Raw genomic sequence first — 23,616 nt, 5'->3', positions numbered from 1 at the left:
AGATGCTCTCTGGTAATTGCTGTGTCTATGAGATTCAACAGATCACACAGGGACGCCTTCTGGATCCCCCAGTGGCTAGGTGGGCAGGGCTCTGAAGGAAAAAGCAGCCCTAACATCCTAAAGACACGTTCCCCCCTCTCCTGGATCCCTTTAGTTAACTAAGAGCTGTGCCAAAGTTTTGGAAATGCTTTACTTTCCTCTCCCTGGAGTATACTCGTGATTCAGCCTAGTCAAGTACAGTTTCTGGGGTTGGGGGCAGGGGCGATGGATATCATTTCTAACAACCCTTTAGCTCTCGAATTTGGAGAAAGGAGTAGTGAGTGAGGCAGGCAGCTGGTCACAATGGAAAATACACAAGGTTTTGGAATCTGACCAAATTGAATTCAAATCCCAGCCTTGACACATCCTGCAACTTCCCTAACCTCTCAGAGATTGTTTCTGCATTTGTTATGTGGAGACTATAATGTTGTCTTTGTTTTTTTTAACCCTGACCAACTGTGGGCCTCCAGCTTTACTGAAGCTCAGTTTTTCTCATTTGTAACGTGGATGTAGTAATCCTGTCTGCTCCTTCTGCTTAGAGATGTGACAATTACCTGAGAACATAGATGTAATGGTATCATACTAAGACTGATTTTTAACAATTAAAAACAACAGGGATATGGCGGAGGCTTAAAAAATTATATATATTATTATCACTGCTACTACTCCATGTAACATATTAATTGTTCTTATGAAGCTTGTACCGTCTTCTTTCACTTAATGGAATAGATACTCATCTGATAGGAGTGGTGCCTAAAGCTGACTCTAAGAGTCTGAGGAACCTCACGTGGCATCTACACCCTCATTTGGTCGTGGTGGTAATGCCATATTTAGTCAGTTTCAACTCCAGGGAGACTGGTAGTCTCTGGTGGAGTTTTGATTCCTCTCCTGTGTTGCCCACTCATTGGCAGACTGTTCTTCTCATCCCATTTTCCAGCTTGTAATCAATTAATCTTTCTTTAACTGTAGTGATGAAACTATTCCTTACAAGATCATGCATATTCAAATCTACTGAAATCTGGTCCACGCCTATTGTTTGACTTCTTAAAGTCTATGTGATCAGTTATCAAACACCAAAAATGGGCATTGAGCTGGGAGTTCCTAACTTTTTGTGTGTCAGACACCGTATAGATCTTTACAGGCCCTTTGTCCACAGCAGTATTTTATAAAATAAAATACTTAAGATTACAAAAGCAGCCAATCATATTGAAAGTCATTATCAAAATATTCTTCAAACCAAATGAATGAAATAATGTATGATCTAATACATTTCTAACCACTACCATGATTTTGAAGTAGTAATGAGTGCCAAAGACATTTTGAAATATTTTGAATAAGTATAAGAAGAAAATATTTATGATAAGAAAATATTTGTCATTTATGTGGTTGAAAGAGTCCCAGGGACTGCTATTAATTACTCTGAATTTTTACCTACATTTCAATTAGAGCTTAGTGAAAATGTAGATTTTTTTCTTCATCAAAATTCATGGAACCTCTGAATTTTATCCCTGGTCCCCTTGGGGGATACACTGGCCCAGGTTAACAACTTAGGCTTTGGCAAAAGAAGTGTTCCTTAGAGAAAATGATCTCAGATTGAAATTCTCTAGGTGGCTCTCTTCAACGTGGAACCTCATGGAAAACATCGGTTTGAAATCCAAATACAGGAATCTGGACCATCCCTGTAGGCCTTTCTAGGGATTTGCAGGGCTGCAGACTTTAAACTGCTGAGGAAGGGAAGTTTCAGTTGACAGTGAAATGGCAAATTTGGCAAATTTTATGTAATTCTGCTTTTTATTTTGAATTTTGGCAAAGAAATGTGTCCCTTACTTGAGCAAAATCTGGTTTCTAATTTTCCCAACCCAGAAACAACTTTATAATTATAATTCTGCTTTGAGGCAGTGTTTGTGGTCAGTGTTCATCTTTTCCTAATTATTTAATAACTAAAACTTCCTTATGTAAGGGGCAGGTTTCTTTTTGTTATTTATTTTTCTACTGTTACAATAATCTTTAAGGAATCACTATTCTTATAGTAACTACAGAGACAATTTTTCTCCATCCTTCGGACTGTTTTCATTAAAGAATTGAGGCCTTTTGTGTTAGATCTCAGGTGCTTGAAGCAGTTACTACTGTAAGGAATGTAGAATTACTATGTATTTTACCAAAAATTTTTCTGAAAAGTCACCAAAACAGGGCCCAGTCAATAAAAAGGAGGATTTACATGTGAATTCTTTAGAGTTGAGTGTTAGGTTCTTTAGCCTCACAGAGGCAATTTTGCGCAAGAGAATTCCTACAGAAAATCCAAATGCAATGATTTGACCTCCTGTTTACAGGGCAGACCTTGAGGATGTCCGGTCCAGGCAACAGCATCTTCCCTCTGCCCCACTCTGACGGGCATGTGTGAGACTACATAACATGAGAATGCCTTCCAGTAAGAAATTTCCAAGCTAAATGAAAGATCAATTCATCTATAAGAAAAATAATGAGGTACCATGCCACTATAGCATATAGCAATGCTCCGTTGGAGAAGCAAAGATCATAATAGCTTTAATCAGCACTGTTCACCTAGAATGCCTCGAACACCATAGCTCAATACATGATAAATAAATGAATGAATGCTGCTATTAGAATTTAGGGAAAGGAGTCCCAGCTGGCGTAGCTCAGCCCTTTGTCTATAGCAGTATTTTATAAAATAAAATTTTATTTAAATACTTTTTTATTTAAAACATCACATGAACTTGTATAATTTTTGATGGTTCAAACACATCCTTCCCCCCACAAATTAAATGTAGGGTTAGAGTGGACTTTAAGATGCAGAGACAGTCCTGGCTGGTGTAGCTCAGTGGATTGAGCATGGGCCTGTGAACTGAAGGATCATGGTTGGATTCCCAGTCAGGGCACATGCCTGGGTTGCAGGCCAGTTCCTGGCATGGTATGCACGAGAGGCAACCATACATTGATATTTCTCTCCCTCTCTCCTTCCCTTCCCCTTTAAAGATAAAAAAAGAAAAAGAAAATAATTTAGGGAAAGGAGAGGGAAACCACCATAGACTTCTGGGGGATGGTGTGACATGAGGTGTGAGGGCTGTGCACTGGCACAGACAAGGAGAAAGGCACTCTAGCTGTAGTGAAAGAGAAGCAAGTAGCAATCAGATGACCAGAGCTAAGCACTTCCCTTGGGCAACCTGGGCAGAAAAGTTTGATCAGATAATGTTGAGAAGTAAGGGAAGAGTCTAGACTTCAAACATGTCAAAGACATGGTAAGACGGTTGGTCCTGGAGGATACTTCTTGCAGCATAAGGCAGAACAGACTGAAGGGAAAAGAGACCAGACGCTGAAGCAGGATACTGAGCCAGATGAGGTGCTGAGTGCCACCTGGGTGGTGGCAATGGGAATATATGGGAAGGATTTTGTTCAGGAAATATTTAGAAACAAAAAAGTCTCCTGGAATGGGCATGTGCTATGGACAGCCCTCATTTTGGACTTAGAAAAACTGAGCAAGTCCCCCAAACGTGAGGAAAAATATTCAAATAAAAAACTGGCAAACCAATGCTGCCAAGAAGGGCAAACAAATTACATCTTTCTTCTGGCAAGTGATTTTTTTGGAAAGAAATACTAAAGGCACTGGAGAGAGAATGACAGCAGCAACAAACATTTCTCTGGTTATTTATAGTTTAAAGAACACTTTTGCATACCCAAGCATGTTTGAAACAATGGAAAACAAAGCAAAAATAGATAATCATTATGAAATGTATTTTTCATTGATACATTTTCTTATATTACATATGAAAAATGTTTCCCATACGTGTATTACACACATGAGAAATGTTTCTCATGATGCATATTTCTCATGATAAGAAAGTTAATGTATATTTTTTATATGACAAAATTCTCATTTTGGTCCTATTTTTCTATCTGTTGCCCCCCGCTCATAAATGCATATATATATTTATACAATTTTATAGCTTAATATGGAATGTCTAAAGAAAAGTAGTGAGTGATATTTTATAGGATTAGAGAACCTCAAAAAAGTCCAGCTCATGAGAGCTAACTGAGCATCTCTTCCCAACTCCAATTCACGTTGGTAGCTTACTATTGACCATAGTGGAAGTATTTACTTACACCACAGAAGTCAGTAAATTCTACAGATCAGAACATCCCCTTTCCCTGTACCCTAGCCAGTTATTAAACTTATACTGAAACACTGCTACTCTTGGAACACACTTTGAGACTTATTGATACAGAGAACGCAGTATGCTGAGGAAATGTATGCAGAGATAGGAACTGCAGAGAAGATTACAGCTTTGAAGGACAGAAATAAAAATTTGATCTAAATATAAAAGGAGATTCTTAAGATAAAACAGGAACAAAAGGAATACAAGCAGGAAAAAATATACCTTCCTTGGCTGAGAAAAGACCTAAGTGTTAATGTTCAAAAGTTTTGCTATGTTTTAGGAAAATTAATTCAAAGAACACAATTAAACTTGGAACACGTTCTTTAGTTTCTCAGAGGAAAGAAATTTCTTGGAAGTGTCTTGGCAGAAAAGTAATAGGTCACCAACAAAGGAAGATATGATTCAAGAGATATGATTGAATCAAAATCATGATTTGATTCAAGATGTGATTTGATGCAATCATATCTTGAATCAAAAGAGATATGATTCAAGAACTGCACACCAAGAGAAGTTGTTGTTCACCCTCCCAGGCAATGGAAAGTCATTTTCAGAAAACAACAGCTGCAAATCACTTACACATTTTTCCAGATAAATAATTTTTAACACTATGTTTCCAGTTATTATAGGATGAATCAAAATCAAAATTAAAGAATAAGGAAATTGTGGAACAAATGGACCATCAATGAATAACAAAACTACAGTCAGGACCATATAATCATTACAAATGTGATTACATTTCTGAGTGCAAACACCAAAAATTAGTATTAAGAGGAAATTAAATGATTAACAAATTTTGATTAATATGTGTTTACACACAAGGGAGTGGAAGTGGAAGGGCATGGAGCACAAGGGAGAGGTAAAGCAAATCAGATCTCTTGTCTAACAAGAAAGAGTCAAGGTCATTGTTTCATCATAACTTTGATAATTAGAAAGAATTATCAGAGAACATGTTAAAGCATGTTCTTAAAAACATACAGATAGCTGCTAGTTAGAATACACAACAAAGTATGTACCTGCTTTTGAAATACCTTTAGATTACAAAAGTAAACAACAATTTATATGCAAAATGTAGAAATACTGAGCACAGTAACATAAAAATTAAAAAATTCAAAACACAAAGCAAGATGATAAAAAACAAGACCATATGCTCAATTTTGACAAGAAATAGTAATCTTTTAAATAACCCTCTTACAGAAGCACAGAGGCTGAAGGTTTTAGAAATAGAAATTAGCTATGTGCTGCATATAAAGACCCCCAAATCCAGTGCCACAAAGGTTAAAAATACCAGTATAACTATGGTTCGATGCCCAGTTAGAACACATACCTGGATTGCAGGCTAGTTTCCAGCAGGGGATGCACAAGTGGCAACCATACATTGATATTTCTCTCCCTCTCTCCTTCCCTTCCCCTCTAAAGATAAATAAATAAAATCTTTAAAAAAACCACAGCTATTAAAAAAATACCAGTATACATAAAGTTATCCCACAAACCACAAGCAAAAGAAAACAAAAGTGACTGTATTACTACTAGCAGATAAACTATTTAAGGCAAAGAAACACTGACCAGGATAAAGAATGTAACTGTGTGTGAATATATGCCACAACCGATAATGTAATGTACTACTTGTTTTATCTTTATGTATAAAACAATAACATCAAAATAAATTAAGGAAAGCTTGATTATACTCAGAGACTAGTATACCACTATTGTACTATACATATCAAGGACTTAGGTTATACAAACATATACACACAGAGAAGAATGTTCTCTGAAAGAAACTTTCGTATGTTGAACATTCATGGATGATTACTATTTCTTGTCAAAATTGAGCGTATGGTCTTGTTTTTATCATCTTGCTTTGTGCTTTGTGTTTTGGATTTTTTAATTTTTATGTTACTGTGCTCATTATTTCTACATTTTGCATATGAATTGTTGTTTACTTTCATAATCTAAAGGTATTTCAAAAGCAGGTACATACTTTTTTGTGTATTCTAACTAGCAGCTATCTGTATGTTTTTAAGAACATGCTTTAACATGTTCTCTGATAATTTCGTATGTTGAACATTCATGGATGAAATTGATTATATAAACTACTCCACAAAGAAATCTCAATAAATTCTAGAAAGTAGAAATAATTCAATCTATATTTCTTGACCACAGAGTACAAAGCTAGAAATTAAAAACAGTGGCTTAATAAAAGAAACTTCAGCCATTTGAAACCAAAATTTCTCTTCTAGATAATTATTTGGTTACAGAGAAGATCTAATATACAAGTTTGTTTAGAAAATGAAAATAATTCTTATCGAATCATATAAGCTTTTCCTAAATCTTATTTAGAGGTAATTCCATAGCCCAATTTTTTATTATAAAAGGAGAGAAATCAATTCAGTCATACAAATGAAAAGTTTTAAGAGATATCTGCACCTCTACCCAAGTCCAAAAATACTATTCAGAAAATAAAACAAGAAAATACAATCAAAGCCCTGGCTAGTGTAGCTCAGTGGATTGAGCGCGGGCCTGCGAACCACATGATCGTGGTTCGATTCCCAGTCAGGGCACATGCCTAGGTTGCAGGCCAAGTTCCCAGCAGGGGACTCACGAGAGGTAACCGTACATTGATATTTCTCTCCTTCCCTTCCTCTCTAAATAATAAATAAATAAATAAAATCTTTAAAAAAAAAAGAAAGAAAATACAATCAGAAAGGACACCATTCACTATGGCAACTAAAGAGATACCTAGGAATAACTTTCATAAAATTATCCATGTAAGTAAAACAAAATTTTATTCAGACATTTAAGAAAATTTGAAAAAAATTAGAAATATGCCATATTTTCAGACTATAAGACGCACTTTCCTCCCCAAGTTTGGGGGGGAGTGGGGGAGCATCTTATAGTCTGAAAGTATATTTACATTTACATTGGTGAAATATTATGTTATTTATGTTATTAAATATTTTACCACATTTTTTGCTTCAGAAATTTTTTCCTATTTTTCTCCTCTAAAACCTAGGTGCATCATATGGTCCGATAAATTCGGTACTACTTTCCTGATAGGAAGACTAATTGTTGTAAACATATAAATTCATTCCTATTTTATTTTATCTTCAATTATTGGCATATAGATAATTTTCTAACAACTGGAACTTCAAAAATTATGTATATAAGTATAAATACATTTATTATAAATTTGTACATTTTACTATTTTACATTTACTATATTGCAGCTATAAAAGATGTGTAGCATGCTACTTACAAATAATAAAATACACAGTATTTTCTATTGCAAATTCCATGTAATCAATCAATTCTCCCACAATACCAAACTCATTAACATAAACCATGTTTTGTCTTCTCCTATTAGCTCAAGGGAAAAATAAAATCTGCCACTCTGTTGTGTTTCTAATTTTCATCCAAAAAATAAAAATAAAGTTTGAAAAATTGAGAAATAGGTATAGTTCAGTATGAATCTTTTCATTTACATTAATGAGTAAGACAAACATGAATCAAGGAAGATGTATATCTAGACTTCATTCATCACTAATGATGGGACTTCTTTACTAAATCAGATAGTAGTTTTCAAATATTAAAAAACAATTTCTTATGGTCTTTCAAGACAGCAGAAAATAAAATTTCTCTACCAAAAAAACCTTAGGAGTGGTCATATCCTTCCAATTAGAGTTTTTTGTTTCTTGTTTTTTAAAGACACAGATCTTAGATTGACTTTGTCCTCTTGGCATTTTTGTCTGTTTTTAAGATTTTATTTATTCATTTCTATAAAGAAGGGAAGGGAAGGGAAGGGAAGGGAAGGGAAGGGAAGGGAAGGGAAGGGAAGGGAAGGGAAGGGAAGGGAAGGGAAGGGAAGGGAAGGGAAGGGAAGGGAAGGGAAGGGAAGGGAAGGGGAGGGGAGGGAAGGGAAGGGAGAAAAACATCAATGTATGAGGGAAACATTGATTGGTTGTCTCCCACATGCCCCCAACTGGGGACCTGGCCCCGGGCCCTTTCTGGGCCACTGGGGACCCAGCCGTTTGCCCTGACTGAGAATCGAACTAGTGACCTTCCAATTTGCAGGCTGGTGACCAACCCACCAAGCCACACTAGCCAGGGCTCAAGTCAGAGTTTAATAACCATGCAGTAGGTTGAGGAATTGGTGTGTTGTTAAACTAATAACCTTCGAGCTGAGGGCATGTTCCTGAGCACGTGTCTATCTGTTGGGGAACAGCTGGCAGCAGCGTAGGCTGCCGTGAGGGTGCAAAATTTGGAGGAACAAATAGGAAGGACACAGATGAGAACTAAGGGGGGTGGAAATGGGAGGGAGGTGGGGAGCAAGGGGCGGGGGAGGCTGGGATGGGAGAAATAGACAAAAAAAACCTGTACTTGAAAAATAACTAAATAAAATTTTAAAAACTTAAATAATAAAATTTCTCAATTTTTTGTGCTCTAAACAATGTTGCAGATACAGACATGACATACTTTGAAATTTAATCTGCTTCATTAATTGTTTTCCCCATTATTTCCTCAAGTTTAAACAATCAACAAATTATAAATTTGGATCATTTGGCATATTCCACTGTGTAGTATCCTCCCATTTTGGCTGATCCAAGCTTCCAATGAAAGGTTTACCACTATTGTTAGACTTTCACATTTCCAGAAAATGGTTAGAGACAGAAAGAAGATAAGGAGAATTATCTTCTAGAATTTTTTATCTAAGCTTTTTCAAATATCTTGCTGTTATTTTTCAAAGAATCTCAAAAAACTGTATTCTCAAATGTAGCTTATTCTTTCACAATAGTTTGAAAGTGTTCTTTGAATCTCTCACAATATGATTATATACTCTTCCTAATTAATCTTTTTTTCGGTGAAAATTGGATGACATAAATTTGTGATAAATTTGAATATTCTGTCAAATCTAAAGATGACGTCTTGCGTTCTTCTTTTCCTTCTCCTCCAAAGTGCTGGCTTAGAGGTAACATTTGTGTCTAGGGTTGTCAACAATCCATATATCAGAAAACAACCAGCAGTGGGTTTCCTGGAGGTGGTGGGGGTCCCAACAGGTAACCAGAGCATGGCAACAGGGAATCTGGAACACAGAGCTCAAAGCACAAGGTATTCCACTGTAGACAGAGAGGTCCCAGACACCAGACTCTAATTAAGGGGCCCGGCATTAATGCCTAGGAAGGGAGACCAAGAAGAAACAGTAGAGACAAACTCAAACTACCAGGCTTATTGCTAAAAAAGTGACACAGAAATGCAGGTTAAGGCAGAGGACCTGGCCCCACCAAACAAGGAGAGGATAGGCACCGGCCTGGGGACTCAAAAGCAGCAGTTCTGTCATCAAAACGGCAATGGCGCAGGAATCGGGTGCTGGTGAAAGGAGCGCTGCCTTTGGGGAATGCCAGGTCAGACAGTGCCTATAGGAGCATAATCATTTTTAGTAGAATACAAATAAAGCAGGCATTACCTTGGTAGGAGTCGCATCGTCCGGTTGGTGATAGTCGTGTTGGATAGATTAAGATACAGGACTCCAGAACAACCCTCAGAAATGTATCTCATTGATTCATCCTGCATGAAAACAGAGGAAAGAATCTTACTAAAGCCTCACAGGCTTTCTTATCACCTCTGTCCCTGCTCCAAAAAAGTATATGCATGACTTAGTCTCTTCATATTCTTTGGTATTAGTGGTAAATCAAATTAAATAGAAGGTGATAGTTTTGCTTGAAGCTCCATTACTACCCCCATTTCCCCTTTTTTGGAAATAAATCCCATTTCATTGCAATGATACAACACATTAAAATGTGAATCCTTACAAGTTCAACTTCGTGACAGGTAATTTGACCTCACATGTTAAAGTCTCAAATACTCCTGACTCATCAGATGCAAGAAAGGGATTAAAAATGGGTTAATTTTTAAATTTACTGAAATTATTAAGAATAGTAAATGCTCTCAACTTGACTTCATTAAAAGTAAGTACATGTTTTCACATCTATATTTATATATAGATGTATATAAACAGATACTTTTATCTATATGTATGTATTTATATGTATATTTATATATATTTATATATGTGTATATATAGATGTGCATGTGAATGTGTGTTTAATTAGTTTCTATGGTTCTGTTACTGGATATATTGAAACAGCTAAACAGTTTTCCACCAAATTTATGGCAAGTTTGGGTGGCCTGAAATCAAATACAGGCTATATACACGCTGGACATGAAGTTCAGTGTTGGGAGTACTGTGGGAGAGAATCTCAAAGATTTGAGCAACCCTCCCGCAGAGAGCTGAAACTGAGACACAAGAGAATGGTGTGACTGTGACCTGAGAGGGAGAGAAAACAAACAGTGACTTCAAGCATGAGCCCTAAGTTGACATTTACAAGACCAGATGGATTGCAAGCTCTGATTGCAGTAGACCTGCTTCTCATATGGGTAACTACTTACAAAACTCTGCAGAAGGAGTAGCAGCAGGTTTTTATTTATTTAATGATGGTTGATGAGTCTTCCCAAGAACACTGAAGCGGTCAGCTTGTTTTAATTATTTATGGTGCAAAGGTTTTAGAAAGAATAGGCCATTGCAGGAAGAGGTGGATTATCACTTGGCTAGGAGATGTGGTTTGGGGAAGAATTCTGCATGGCCTCTATGGTCACCCCACATACCACTAAAGATGGCAAAGGTTTGTTCTCAGCAGTATCATCAATGTTCAACATTCTATTCCCATCCCAGTTATTTCCTGAAGTCACAGATATTAAAATAACAAAATCCTGCAGGTCTAGCTTCTATCACATGGGATAGGAACTGGCTGATTTACAGAGGCAGTGAACCACACCTGAGAAAGGATCCAAGGTTGTGTTTTATGTTGTAAAACTAGCTCTGCTGTAGCAAATGTTCTATGTGCCAACGTCACGTGAGCACAAGTGCAGGGCTTTTCATACACACTGGACTCCTCTCACTACTTTCAAGCTGCCAGCAACTTTTCTAGATACCTTGCCACCAAAATGTAGGATTGGGAGTTATGTGGAAATTACAGTATAATTTTCCCAGAAGGAGTGGAGAGAACAATGATAATGTGTGGCATTGGAGTTTAATACAGACAAAATCTACCTTCAAAAATATGATACCAGTCAAATGTTGAAGTGATGATGGGCCCTTTGGAAGACTCCAGCAAAAGTGCAACTGAGGTGGGGCAAGAAAAGGATAGAAAGCTGGTTTATGTACTGTTACAGTGGTAGCCACAGAGAAGGTGAAAATTTGAGGACCAGGAAAAGGAAGATGGAGTATGCTTTATGTATCAGAGGAATATGATTTTCTCGTTGATACGAGGAGGCAAACATTTGCTGCATTTTCTTGTTTGGAAAAAATTCAAATGCATCCTATAGTCAATATTTAAAATAAGTCAAGGTTTAACCTCCAAATGTTAGAGCATATAAATGCAGCAACTGTTTGAGTGTCTACATTGCAGAATGGCTTATAAATTTGTCCATAACGCACTCACATATTTCTGAAGATAATATAGTCATAAGGAAAGCTCCTTAGAAATCAAAGCTTTTTGAATGAATGTTACCCAACTCCTTAAATGTAAGCTTGTCTCCAAGTCTATGTCTCAAAGGGGAAAAAAAAACAATAGTAAGATATAACTGGATAAAATGATCCTCCCTGTATATTACTAGACTCCAAAGTTGGGACAGATTTTGATGTTTACAAATTCAATGCAGATGGCACTGTTTTGACTGTCCTATGAGAAAGCCAAATTTCAAGAATATGAACTTTAATTCAAGTGCAGAACTGAATCTCCCTGAAGGCAAGAACTGAAACTTGATTCATTTTTAAATCCCTGTAACACCCATATTAAATAGCATAGATTCCCTGTATACATTCATACATAAAGATAAATGTATCATTAACATAGAAGACACTAAGAATACCCAGAGAAAGAACAAAATATAGTAGAAATTTGAAAGAAAGAATGAAAGTGATGAGACTGGGAGGCAGTGAGGAAGGTCCAGTTCATGAAGTCTCTCCTCCTGTGCCCAGGGGTGTGAACTTCATCCTGGTGCTGGTGCTTAGTGAGAGCCTGACACTGCCAGGCCCTTCGTCCCTGTCCCTCCTCTCTGCTCAGGGACTTGCTCCATCAGTTGCTTTAAGTGTGTTTCTACCAGCTTTATAAACCTAAAACAGGTTTCCCTGCCTCTACTTTCCTTCTGCCCCCATCTTAGCCACTTTTCTGAAACGGTAAGTTTATATGTAATGCCTCATTTTCTCACCTCTTCTCCACTTTGCAATTCACTACAATTAGATTTCTGCCCCGGTATTTCACAAAACCGTTTTAGCAAAAGCCATAAGTCACCTTCTAATTCTCAATTCCAGGAGGCCCTGCTTAGTCCCTTTCTCACCTGCTCACTTTGGTAGCTTCCTTCTGAGACCCTTCACTCTTTTGTCTTTTGTGATACCTGTATGTTTTCAACCTACTTCTCTTACTGCTCCTTCTTGCGATCCTTTGCTGTGTCTTCTCTCATTTGTCCTAAGAGTAAGCATTCCCCCAGGTTCAGTTCTCAGTCCTCTTCTCTTCCCATACCTTCTGTCTCCCTCAGTCGATGTCATTTATTTGAAATGTTATTTATGACATATATAGATGTCAGCCCAAGACAGAATCTCAAGTTCTAGCCAGTGGTGTCCATTACTTACTAGATAGCTCCATATAGTTTTATTCATTAAACATATATAGGATGGGGCAAAAGTAGGTTTACAGTTGTTTATATGGAAAATAATACAAAAATTAATAAATAATACAAGAATAAGCTGTATTTCATGTGCTCACAACCATAAATCTACTTCTGCCCTACTCTGTATTGTAGAGTATTTACTGTGTCCTCCGTGCTCTGACACACATCTACCCTTTGGGCCTCTTGGGCTAGAACCACTGTGGTTAAGGCTACTGATGACAGGAACTCAGAGGGGCAGCAGCAAACCCTCTCCTGGGTGTCAGCGGTAGCTTGAGACAGGAGGTGAGGTCTCCAGGAAGCCTTAAAGCCTGCCAAACAGGAAAGCAGCCCCTGAGGACTAAGGGAAAGGGTATTTCAAATGAAGAGCACAGCCTGAGCAAAAGTAAAACAGCAAGAAGCAGCTGAGCGAATCAGCAAAGAAAGCATAGCAGTTTCTGGTCACTGAAGCTTAATGTGTGAGGGTGGAGAGAGAGGCAGAGGCAGAGGCAGACCACGGAGGATCTCCAAGAGCTTCACCCAACAGTGTAGATGATGAGTGTGTATAAATGATGGAAAATGGGGGTGAAATGGTCAGATCTGCCTTTTACAAAGAGTATTAATGTGCTCACAGGGTGGGAGACAGATAGGAGGACAGATAGGAGGAAGCCTGGAGACAGGGACCAGGAGGAGTTGGCCGGGGTTACACGTTCGTTTTCATCTTCTTTGGCACTGCCCCTTTGAAGACAATGACAATGAGCCTATTGTTTCTGCTGGGTCTCAATTTTTCTGTCTCATACACGCACGGCCTTACATATAAATACAGTTCATGTGTGTGTAATTGTTGAATAGTTTCCACTTTCCGAAGACTCCAACCTTGGACATACATCTACAGGATTAATAATAGCATTACATAAATGGGATAAGATTTCTTGCCAATGTTTAACATAGTTTGTTTTTTTCCATTTTTAACCTTAAATGAGCACACAGGCATGTATTTTGGCAAAGCCCCTGTGTATTAGCCCTCCAATGTAGCAAGTCCAAATCTATGTACACAGCAGTAACATAAGCTTCTTATACTCACCGTGAGGGTTGGACAGTCAGAGACATTCAGCTCTTGCAAATTTTTACAGAGGCCTAAATCAAACAAGCGACACATCACTGAACAACATATTACAAATGTTTAACTTAAAGTTTTTCCATCCTACAGTCAATGCAATGTATTCATTAGAAAACAAACAAAAACCTTGGCAAGTAACTTATTCTAAGTATTGGTTTCTTTTCCCAGAAAAACTATTTCTTTTGGCTTTAAAATTCAATATATACACATGTTTATTATTGTTTGAGGATTACAGAAGGGAGTAGAAAAAGTATTACTTTGGGAAAAACAGTGTATATTTAGAGTTTTAAGCTTCAAAGCACTTAACACCAACCTGCTTTTTGGGGCATGACTTCATGACTTCTTGCTCATTTTTTGTTTCTCTTCTGTTTCCTTTGACTATTTTATGATGAAGATTTTCAAACATACAAAAATTTGAGAGAATTGAAGAATTATACAATGAATATACCTACCACCTAGATTCTACAATTTATATCCTATTGTATTTGCTTTATCACATTATCCGCTTGTATATCCATCTCTCTTTTCCTCAATTCATCTTCTTTTTCATGCATTTGAAAGTGAGCTGCAGACATCACCATACTCCCTCCAAATACTTCAGTGCACATATCGTAAATAATTCAGCAAAAATAATAATTAACAAAATATGATTATTTTAGGTTAGGTGTACATACAATTTACAATGAATTACAGTTAGGGAAGTGGAAGTTTAGAAAGACCAAGTGCCTGATTAGCTCTGGGGCCGGGGTGACCGTATGGATTGCTCAGAAGACACATATGCAAAGAACCAGACGGCAAAGTGATACACAATTAGCACCCTGGGTGTAGGCTGGCAGGAAGTAAAACTCCAAATCTGAGACAAAAGAGAAGCAGTTAGGAGCAGGAACACAAAATGTGGATAGAGGCATGCTTGAGGCAAAGAAGCGGGGAGGCATTCTAGGTGGAGGAGACCACATCACGGAGGAAAACTCGAGGCTAGGGAGTGATCCTGGCATTCACACTGCTATGAAGAATAGAAAACACATCTGCCATTCATAACCACACAGCCCCACGGTAATAATAACAGAAATGTTATTAATTATAAATCCATTTTGAACATTTCTTCCTCTGCCAAGAATGGACTATGTCCTAAGTAATAAATGCAAACCAAAACCACTTTCAGGATTGAACAATGGAAACAATTCTTTAAGATGTACAGATCTTGGAAGTCATCAAAGATACTTGCTAAGGAAAAAATAGATTGCCCCAAAGATATAATAACTAAGCTTATGAGATTAATATTTTCATAGGATGGTTACTTGAGAATCGTTCATGCATTCAGCAAGTTTTTATCAGGAATGTGCTTTGTGCTAAAAATTCTACAGGGACCAGAACTACAGCAGTGAATAAGATAGACAAAAGTCTCTGCCCTTATGGAGTGTACATCCTAGTTTGGGTGTGGAGGGGGACTGAGTGTAAACAAAAGAAGTTAAATAGATACTTTGACAGGTCATGAGAAGTACTCTGGAGAAAAATGAAACAAGAAAAAGTGTGGAGGGCAGCGAGTGAAGGGAAAGGGGTGTGACTTCGAATGCAGCAGTCAGAGACGTCTTCGCTGGGAAAGTGCCCTTTGAGCGAAGCTGTGCAGGAGATAACAAGGACAGTTGCAGTTTACGCTGAGCACTTCTGGAGTCCACATTAAATATGATTGATGACTGGAAGACAATATAAATGGAAGAGAAAAACAAGCTCGGGACGATAGTCATTGGAGTCCTCCTATTTGCACATCTCAAGGCTGTGAGGAGAAACCTATTGATTTCTTGAATCCCATGTGATGATGAGCTACAGATTTCAGTTTTCCTAATGCTAAGCCCTAACTTTGATGAATACTTCTCCTGGACCATGCACTTGTGAAGTGCCTGGTTCATCCTCTCAACAATACTAGAGGTATCCTTAGTCCCATTTTACAGATGCAGAAGATGCAGTTAAATAATCAGCCCAAGTTTACACAGTTAAGCAATTAGGAGAGTTGAATTTGAACTCAGGGCTCAAACATTTAGCCACTAAACAAGGCACATAGGAGGGTGTGAGCCTTATACACCACCATTCTTCATATGCCTTTATTATCTGGAATGCCTTTGCTTTAAAACAAGCTATTATCTGTCAATAACATTGCTCACAATGGTCCTTAATTAAATGTTTTTTTTTCTCCTGCAACTTAGGGGCTCCACCATACCTCAGCTGGATCTCATTGTTCCTGATGTGCAATAGTTAAAATTACCCAAACTTGGATTTCAAAGGAATAATTTCATTGTTCCATCTGTCACACTAAGTAATTGGGGCCAGCTGGATGTCAGGATGCGCGTGGTTAGCATCCTAACCCTGCTTTTCCTTTGTAAAGCTGCTGAGCTCCGCAGGGCCGACCCTGGGGGTGTGAAAAACCAAACGAATCATGGCCTGGTGGGTGGAGGCCGGAGAGGCTCCAGCCCGGTCAAACGCTCCACACCAGACCTCCCCTGCGAAGTGTACACATATCTTCATGAGAAATACTTAGATTGTCAAGAAAGAAAACTACTTTATGTGCTGCCTGGCTGGCCTCACGATTTGGTGCACATGTTGTTAGCAAGAAACAAGATCCACGTATTGAAGAACAACATGTTTTCCGAGTTCAGAAATCTTAAAAGCTTGGATCTGCAACAGAATGAGATCTCCAAAATTGAGAGTGAGGCTTTCTTTGGTTTAAACAAACTTACCACTCTCTTACTGCAGCATAACCGGATCAAAGTCTTGACAGAAGAAGTGTTCATTGATATGCCTCTCCTGAGCTACCTGCGCCTTTATGACAACCCCTGGCACTGTACTTGTGACATGGAAACACTTATTTCAATGTTGCAGGTTCCAAAGAATCGAAATTTGGGGAACTATGCCAAGTGCAAAAGCCCACAGGAACTAAAAAATAAGAAACTGCGGCAGATAAAATCTGAAGAGTTATGTAATGAAGAAGAAAAGAAACAATTGGACCCAAAAGCCCAAGTGTCAGGGAGACCCCCTGGCAGGAAGCCTGAGGTGGACTCTTCTCTTTGCCACATTTATGTGTTTCCCATACAGACACTGGACTGCAAAAGGAAAGGTTTGTAAGTTTCCTACTTTTCCATTTTCACAGATGATTTTAAAGGCTCTTTGACTCATAACTCTTCCTACACCTTACCATGCTTTGGAGTTTCTGGTGTAACTTCCCCCCAAATCTGTCTCCAATGACAATGCACCCTACTCCAAGCTTTTCTGGAGTTCGAACTCGAGAAGGTTGGTGATTTAGGGGAAATTAGAGGAGGGTAGGGGGAATAGCAAATAAAGGTCCTAATCTTTTTTTTAAGTTAAAGAACTGTATTTATTTATTCATTCATTTATTATATATTTTGCTTGGTATTTTTTTCCATTACCATTTATCCCCTTCATACCCCACTCTCCCCCACAGTCGCCACACTGCTGCCCTTGTCCATGAGTCCTTTCTCTTTTTTGCTCAATCCCTCCACCCCCTCCCCTCCCCACTGAATACCTGTTATCCTGCTCTCTACCTACCGTATGTGTCTGTCACTATTTTGCTACTAAGTTCAGTTCGTGCATTAGATTTCAGTTATATATATATAACTGAAGTCATATGGTATTTGTGTCTCTGACTGGCTTATTTCACTTAGCATAATGTTCTCCAGGTTCATTCATGCTGACGCAAATGCTAAATTTTTCTTTTTTACAGCAGAGTAGTATTCCCTTGTGTAAATACCCTATAGTTGTTTTATGCACTAATCTACTGATGGGATACTAGGGCTGTTTCCGTATTTTGCTGATTATAAATCACACTGAAATGAACAGAGGGGTGCTTATGTTCTTTTGAATTAGTGTCTTGGGTTTCTTCAGGTGTATTCTCAGCAGTGGAATCTCTGGGTCAAAAGGCAGATCCATTTTTAGTTATTTGAGGAATCTCCATATTGCTTTCCACAGTGGCTGCCCTAGTCTGCATTCCCAGAAACAGTGCAAAAGGATTCCCCTTTCTACACATCATCACCAGCACTTGTAATTTGTTGATTTATTATGATAGCCATTCTGACAGGTGTAAGATGGTATCTCATTGTGGTTTTAATTAGCATTTTTCTCATGATTAGTGACATTGGGAATGTTTTCATATGTATATTGGCCATGCGTGTGTTTTGTTTGGAGAAATGTCTGTTCAGGTCCTTTGACAATTTTTTTAATTGGATTTTTTGTTTTGTGGTGTTGCTTTGTAAATTCTTTATAAATTTTGGATACTAACCCCCTATCAGATGTATTGTAGAAATTGTTCTCCTCCCATGGATTGTCTTTTTATTTTGTTGATGTTCTCCTTTGCTGTGAAAAAAACTTTTTAGTTTGATGTAGTCCCATTTGTTTTATTTTTCTTTTGTTTTCCTTGCCTGGGGAGATATATCAGATAAAATATAGCTATGAACAGTGTCTGAGATTTTACTGTCTATGTTTTTTTCTAGAATTTTAATGGCTTTAAGTCTAACATTTAAGTCTTTAATCCATTTTGAATTCTTCTTGTGTGTGGTGTAAGAAAATGGTCTAGTTTTGTTTTTCTGCACATAATCTGTCCAATTTTCCCAACACCATTTACCAAATAAACTATCATTAGTTCATTCATTTTGTGTGCTTACTTCCTCTGTCAAATATTAATTGTCTATAAAGGTGTGGGTTTATTTTGGGGTTGATATTCCATCCCATTGATATGTTTATTTTGGTACCAGTACCATGCTGTTTTGATTAATATAGCCTTAGAGTCTAATTTAATATTTGGTGGCATGAGTCCTCCAATTTTTTTCTTTTTTCATGGATTGCTATTGCTATGCAGGACCTTTTGGGATTCATTATAAATATTTGAAATATTTGTTCCAGTTCTGTGAAATATAACATTGAAATCTTGATAGAAATTACATTGAATCTATAGATTGCTTTGGGTAGCTTGGATGTTAGTTCTTCCAACCTATGAACACAGTCTGTTTCTACTTATTTGTATCTTCTTTAATTTCTCTGAGGACAGGTCTTTTACATCCTTGGTTAGATTTATTCCTAGGTATTTTATTCTTTTTTGAGGCAAATGTGAATGGAATTTTTCCCTAAGTTCCCTTTCTGTTAGTTTATTATTGGCATATAAAAATGCAACTGATTTCTGGATATCAATTTTGTATCCTGCTACTTCACTGAATTCATTTATCAGTTCTCATAGTTTCTTGGTGGACTCTTTGGGGTTCTTTATGTACAAGAGTTCTTTATGTACACTATCATGTCATCTGCAGTAAAGACAGTTTTGCTTCTTCCTTTCCAATTTGGATGCCTTTTATTTCTTCTTCTTCTCTTATTGCTGTGGCTAGCACTACCAGTACTATGTTGAATGTGAGAGATGAAAGTTGACATCTCTGTCTTGCTCCTCAGCTTAAGGGCAATGCTTGTAATTTTTGCCCATTGAGTATGATGCTGGCAATGGGTTTGTCATATATGGCCTTTGTTATGTTTAGGTTTGTTTCCTTGATTTCCACTTTGCTGAGAGGTTTTTTTTAAAATCATGAATGGGTGGTAGATTTGATCAAAAGCTGTTTCTGCATCTATTAATATGATTATGTGGCTTTTATCCTTCATTTTGTTTATGTGGTGATTGATAATTATGGGTTTGCAAATGTTGTACCAATCTTGAATTCCTGGAATAAATCCCACTTGATCATGATGTATGTCTTTTTGATATATTGCTATATTTGGTTTGCTAAATTTTGTTGAGGATTTTAGCATGTATGTTCATTAGGGATCCTGGCCGATAATTTCCTTTCATTGTAGTGTCTTTATCTGGTTTTGGAATTAGCATAATGATGGCCTCAAAAAATGATCTTGGAAATGTTCCCTTATCTTGAATTTTCTGAAGTAGTTTGAGGAGGATAGGTGTTATTTCTTCTGAGAATGTTTGGTAAAATTCACCTGTGAAGCCATCTGGTCCAAGATCTTTTTTTCTGGGAAGGTTTTTTTATTACTGCTTCAATTTCACTAGGTGTAATCTGTCTATTCAGATTCTCTGATTCTTCCTGATTGAGTTTTGGAAGATTGTATGTTTCTAGGAATTTATCCATTTTGTTCAGGTTGTCCAGTTTGCTGGCACATAGTTGTTCATAATATTTTCTTACAATCCTTTGTATTTCTTTGGTGTCGGTTATTTCTCCTCTCTCACTTCTGATTTTATTTATTTGGATCCTCTCTGGCTTTTCTTGATAAGTCTAGTTAGAGGTTTGTCAATCTTGTTTATCTTTTCAAAGGACCAGCTCTTGGATTCATTGATCTTTTGTATCATTTTTTAAGACTCAATTTTGTTTATTTCTGCTCTAATGTTTATTATTTCAATCCTGCTACATACTTTGATCTTCGTTTATTGTTCTTTCTCAAGTTCCTTAGGTGTAAAGTTAGATAGTTTATTTGAGCTTTTTCTTGTTTCTTGAGACAGGCCTGTAGTGCTATGAATTTCTCTTTCAGAACTGCTTTTCTTGTGTCACACAGATTTTGGATTGTTGCATTCTCATTTTTATTTGTTGTAAGGTATTTTTAATTTCTTCTTTATCTTATTGTTGACTCATTCATTGTTTAATAACATGTTATTTAGCTTCCATGTCTTTGGGTATTTATCAGTTTGTTTCTTGTGATTGATTTCTAGTCTCATAACATTGTGGTCAAATAAAATGCCTGATAGAATTTCAATCTTTTCAAATTTATTGTGACTTATATTGTGTCCTAATATGTGGTCTGTCCTAGAAAACATTCCATGTGCACTTGAAAAGAATGTATATTCTGCTCCTTTGGGGTGAAATGACCTGAATATATTAAATACATTTGATCTAGTGTGTCATTTAAGGCCACAGTCTCCTTTTGATTTTCTGTCTGGAAAATCTATCCATTGAAGTCAAAATCCTCTTCTATGACTGTTTTCTGTCCATCTCTCCTTTTATGTCCATCAAGATTTGCTCTACATATTTAGTGCCCCTAGTTGGGTGTGTGAATGTTTACTAGAATTACATCCAGTTGTTGTAATTGTTGCTTTTATCATTATATAGTGTCCTTTTTTTTGTTACTATACCCTTGATTTCAAAGTCTATTTTATCACATATAAATATTGCTGCCCCAGTTGTTTTTTCTTTCCATTTGCATGAAATCTCTTTTTCCATCCCTTCAGTTTTAGTCTGCGTGATCTTTTGTTCTGAGGTGATCTCTTAGAGACAGCTTATATATGGGTTTTATTTTCTAATCCATTCAGCTACTCTATGTCTTTTAATTGGAGCCTTTAAGCCATTTACATTAAAAGTGATTATTGATAGATACTTATTTATTGCCATTTTAAAACTATTTTCCTGTTTTTTTTCTTTTTCTTCTTAAAGCAAGCCCTTTGACATTTGTTGCAGTACTGAGTTTGTGTTAATAAACTTCTCTATCTTTTTCTTGTCTGGGTAGCTCTTTTACTGCTACTTCAACTTTAAATGACAGCTTTGCTGGATAAAGTAGCCTTTGTGGTAAGTTCTTGCTTTTTATCACTTTGAATATTTCATGCCAAACCTTTCTGGCCTGAAAATTTCTGTTGAGAAATCAGCTGAGTCTAATGGGAGCTTTCTTGGCAGAAACTAACAGCTTTACTCTTATGGCTTTTAAGATTCTCTCCTTTTCTTTAAGCCTTGCATTTAAATTATGATGTGTCTTGGCGTGGGCCTCTTTAAGCCTATCATGTTTGGGACTCTGTGCACTTCCTGTATTAATGTGTGTTTTTCCATCACTAGGTTAGGGAATTGTTGGATCATTATTTCTTCAAATAGGTTCTCCATCCCTGGCTCATTCTCTTCTACTTCTGGTCTCCCATGATGTGGATGTTGACTCTCCTCATTTAAAAAATTTTTTTCTTTCTTTTTGCTGCTCTGCTTAGGTATTTTTTCTAACTAGTCTTCCAAATAACTGATTTGATCCTTTACTTCATCTAACCTACTGTTTATTCCTTACACGAATTGCTTATTTCAGATATTGCATTTTTTTGTTTCTTCTATTAAGATTTCAGTATTTTATATTTATTTTTAATCACATTTTATTGATTATGCTATTACAGTTGTCCTGATTTACCCCCTTTTCTCCTTTCCACCCTGCATGCCCTACTCCCTCAGGCAATCCCCAAACCATTGTTAATGTCCATGGTTCATGCATATAAGTTCTTTGGCCACTCTGCTTACTATACTGTGCTGTACATCCCCATGACTATCCTGTAACTACCTATTTGTACTTTTTTTTTTAACTCAGTCGCTCTTTTTTTTTAAGATTTTATTTTTAGACAGAAGGGAAGGGAGGGAGAAAGAGAGGGAGAGAAACATCAATGTGTGGTTGCCTCTCATGTGGCCCCCACTGGGGACCTGGCCTGCAACCCAGGCATGTGCCCTGACTGGGAATCGAACCTCGATCCTCTGGTTTACAGGCCTGCACTCAATCCACTGAGCTACACCAGCCAGGCTAGTTGTACTTCTTAATCCCCTCACCTTTTTACCCATTACCCCACAACCCCTTTCATCAGGTAACCATCAATACACTCTCTGTATCTATGAGTCTGTCTCAGTTCTTCTTGTTCGCCGAGTTTGCTTTGTGGATTCAATTGTCGATAGATATGTATTTTTGCAATTTTATTGTTCGTGGTTTTGATCTTCTTTTTCTTAAATCAGTCCATTAACATTTCATATAATAATGGTTAGGTGAAGATGAACTCCTTTAGTTTTCTCTTGTCTGAAAACCTCTTTATCTGCCCTTCCATTCCAAATGATAGTTTTGCTGGATAGAGTAATCTTGATTTTAGGTCCCTGCTTTTCATGACTTGGAATATTTCTTGCCAATCCCTTGTCCTGCAGTGTCTTTTGAGAAATCAGCCAACAGTCTTATGGGAACTCCCCTGTAGATAACAAACTTCTTTTTTTCTTGCTACTTTTAAGAGTCTCTATCTGTAACCTCTGGCATTTTCATTATGACGTATCTTGGAGTGGTCCACTTTGCATCCATCTTGTTTGGGCCTCTCTGTGCTTCCTGGACTTGCATGTCTATTTCCTTCACCAAATTAGGGAAGTTTTCTCTCTTTATTGTTTTTAAATAGATTTCTAATATCTTGCTCTTTCTCTTCTCTTTCTGGCACCCTTAAGATGCAAATGTTGGACCTCTTGAAGTTCTCCCAGAGGCTGATTATATGATCCTCATTTTTTTTTGGATTCTTTTTTCTTCTCATTGTTTTGATTGTTTGTTTTTTGCTTCCTTATATTCCAAATCATTGATCTGATTTTCTGCTTTATCCACTCTACTGTTGTTCCCTATAAATTCTTCTTTATTTCAATTAGTGAATCCTTTGTTTCTGATTGGAATATTTTTATGCTGTTGATGTCCTCACTAAGTTCCTTGAGCATCCTTATAACCAGTGTTTTGAACTCTGTATCTGATAGATTGCTTATCATCATTTTTTAGTTCTTTTTCTGGAGTTTTTTGGTCTGTTCTTTCATTTGGACCGTGTTTCTTTGACCCTTTGTATTAGTA

The 23,616-nt window shown here is 37.2% G+C and overlaps 2 protein-coding genes across 2 annotated transcripts in view; one reads left to right on the top strand and one right to left on the bottom strand.

The window, feature by feature from the left end:
• The window catches only part of FBXL13 (F-box and leucine rich repeat protein 13), a 284,235-nt gene that overhangs the window by 129,249 nt on the left and 131,370 nt on the right, over positions 1-23,616 (bottom strand). The window contains exons 10-11 of the mRNA XM_053668913.1: positions 13,993-14,045; positions 9,670-9,770 (exon numbers count right to left, since the gene is read on the bottom strand). Of these exons, the coding sequence (XP_053524888.1) occupies positions 9,670-9,770; positions 13,993-14,045 (154 nt within the window). The remainder of the gene's footprint in view (positions 1-9,669; positions 9,771-13,992; positions 14,046-23,616) is intronic.
• LRRC17 (leucine rich repeat containing 17) overlaps positions 1-23,616 on the top strand; it is a 41,413-nt gene that overhangs the window by 1,800 nt on the left and 15,997 nt on the right. The window contains exon 2 of the mRNA XM_037125877.2: positions 16,230-17,137. Within this exon, the coding sequence (XP_036981772.2) occupies positions 16,366-17,137 (772 nt within the window). The 5' untranslated portion in view covers positions 16,230-16,365. The remainder of the gene's footprint in view (positions 1-16,229; positions 17,138-23,616) is intronic.

The sequence above is a fragment of the Artibeus jamaicensis genome, unplaced genomic scaffold (genome assembly GCF_021234435.1).
Source record: "Artibeus jamaicensis isolate MK-2021 breed Jamaican fruit bat unplaced genomic scaffold, CSHL_Jam_final contig_518, whole genome shotgun sequence".
NCBI classification, from domain to species: domain Eukaryota; kingdom Metazoa; phylum Chordata; class Mammalia; order Chiroptera; family Phyllostomidae; genus Artibeus; species Artibeus jamaicensis.
Note: the sequence above shows the minus strand (reverse complement) of the source record. Positions and strands in the feature narration are given on the sequence as shown.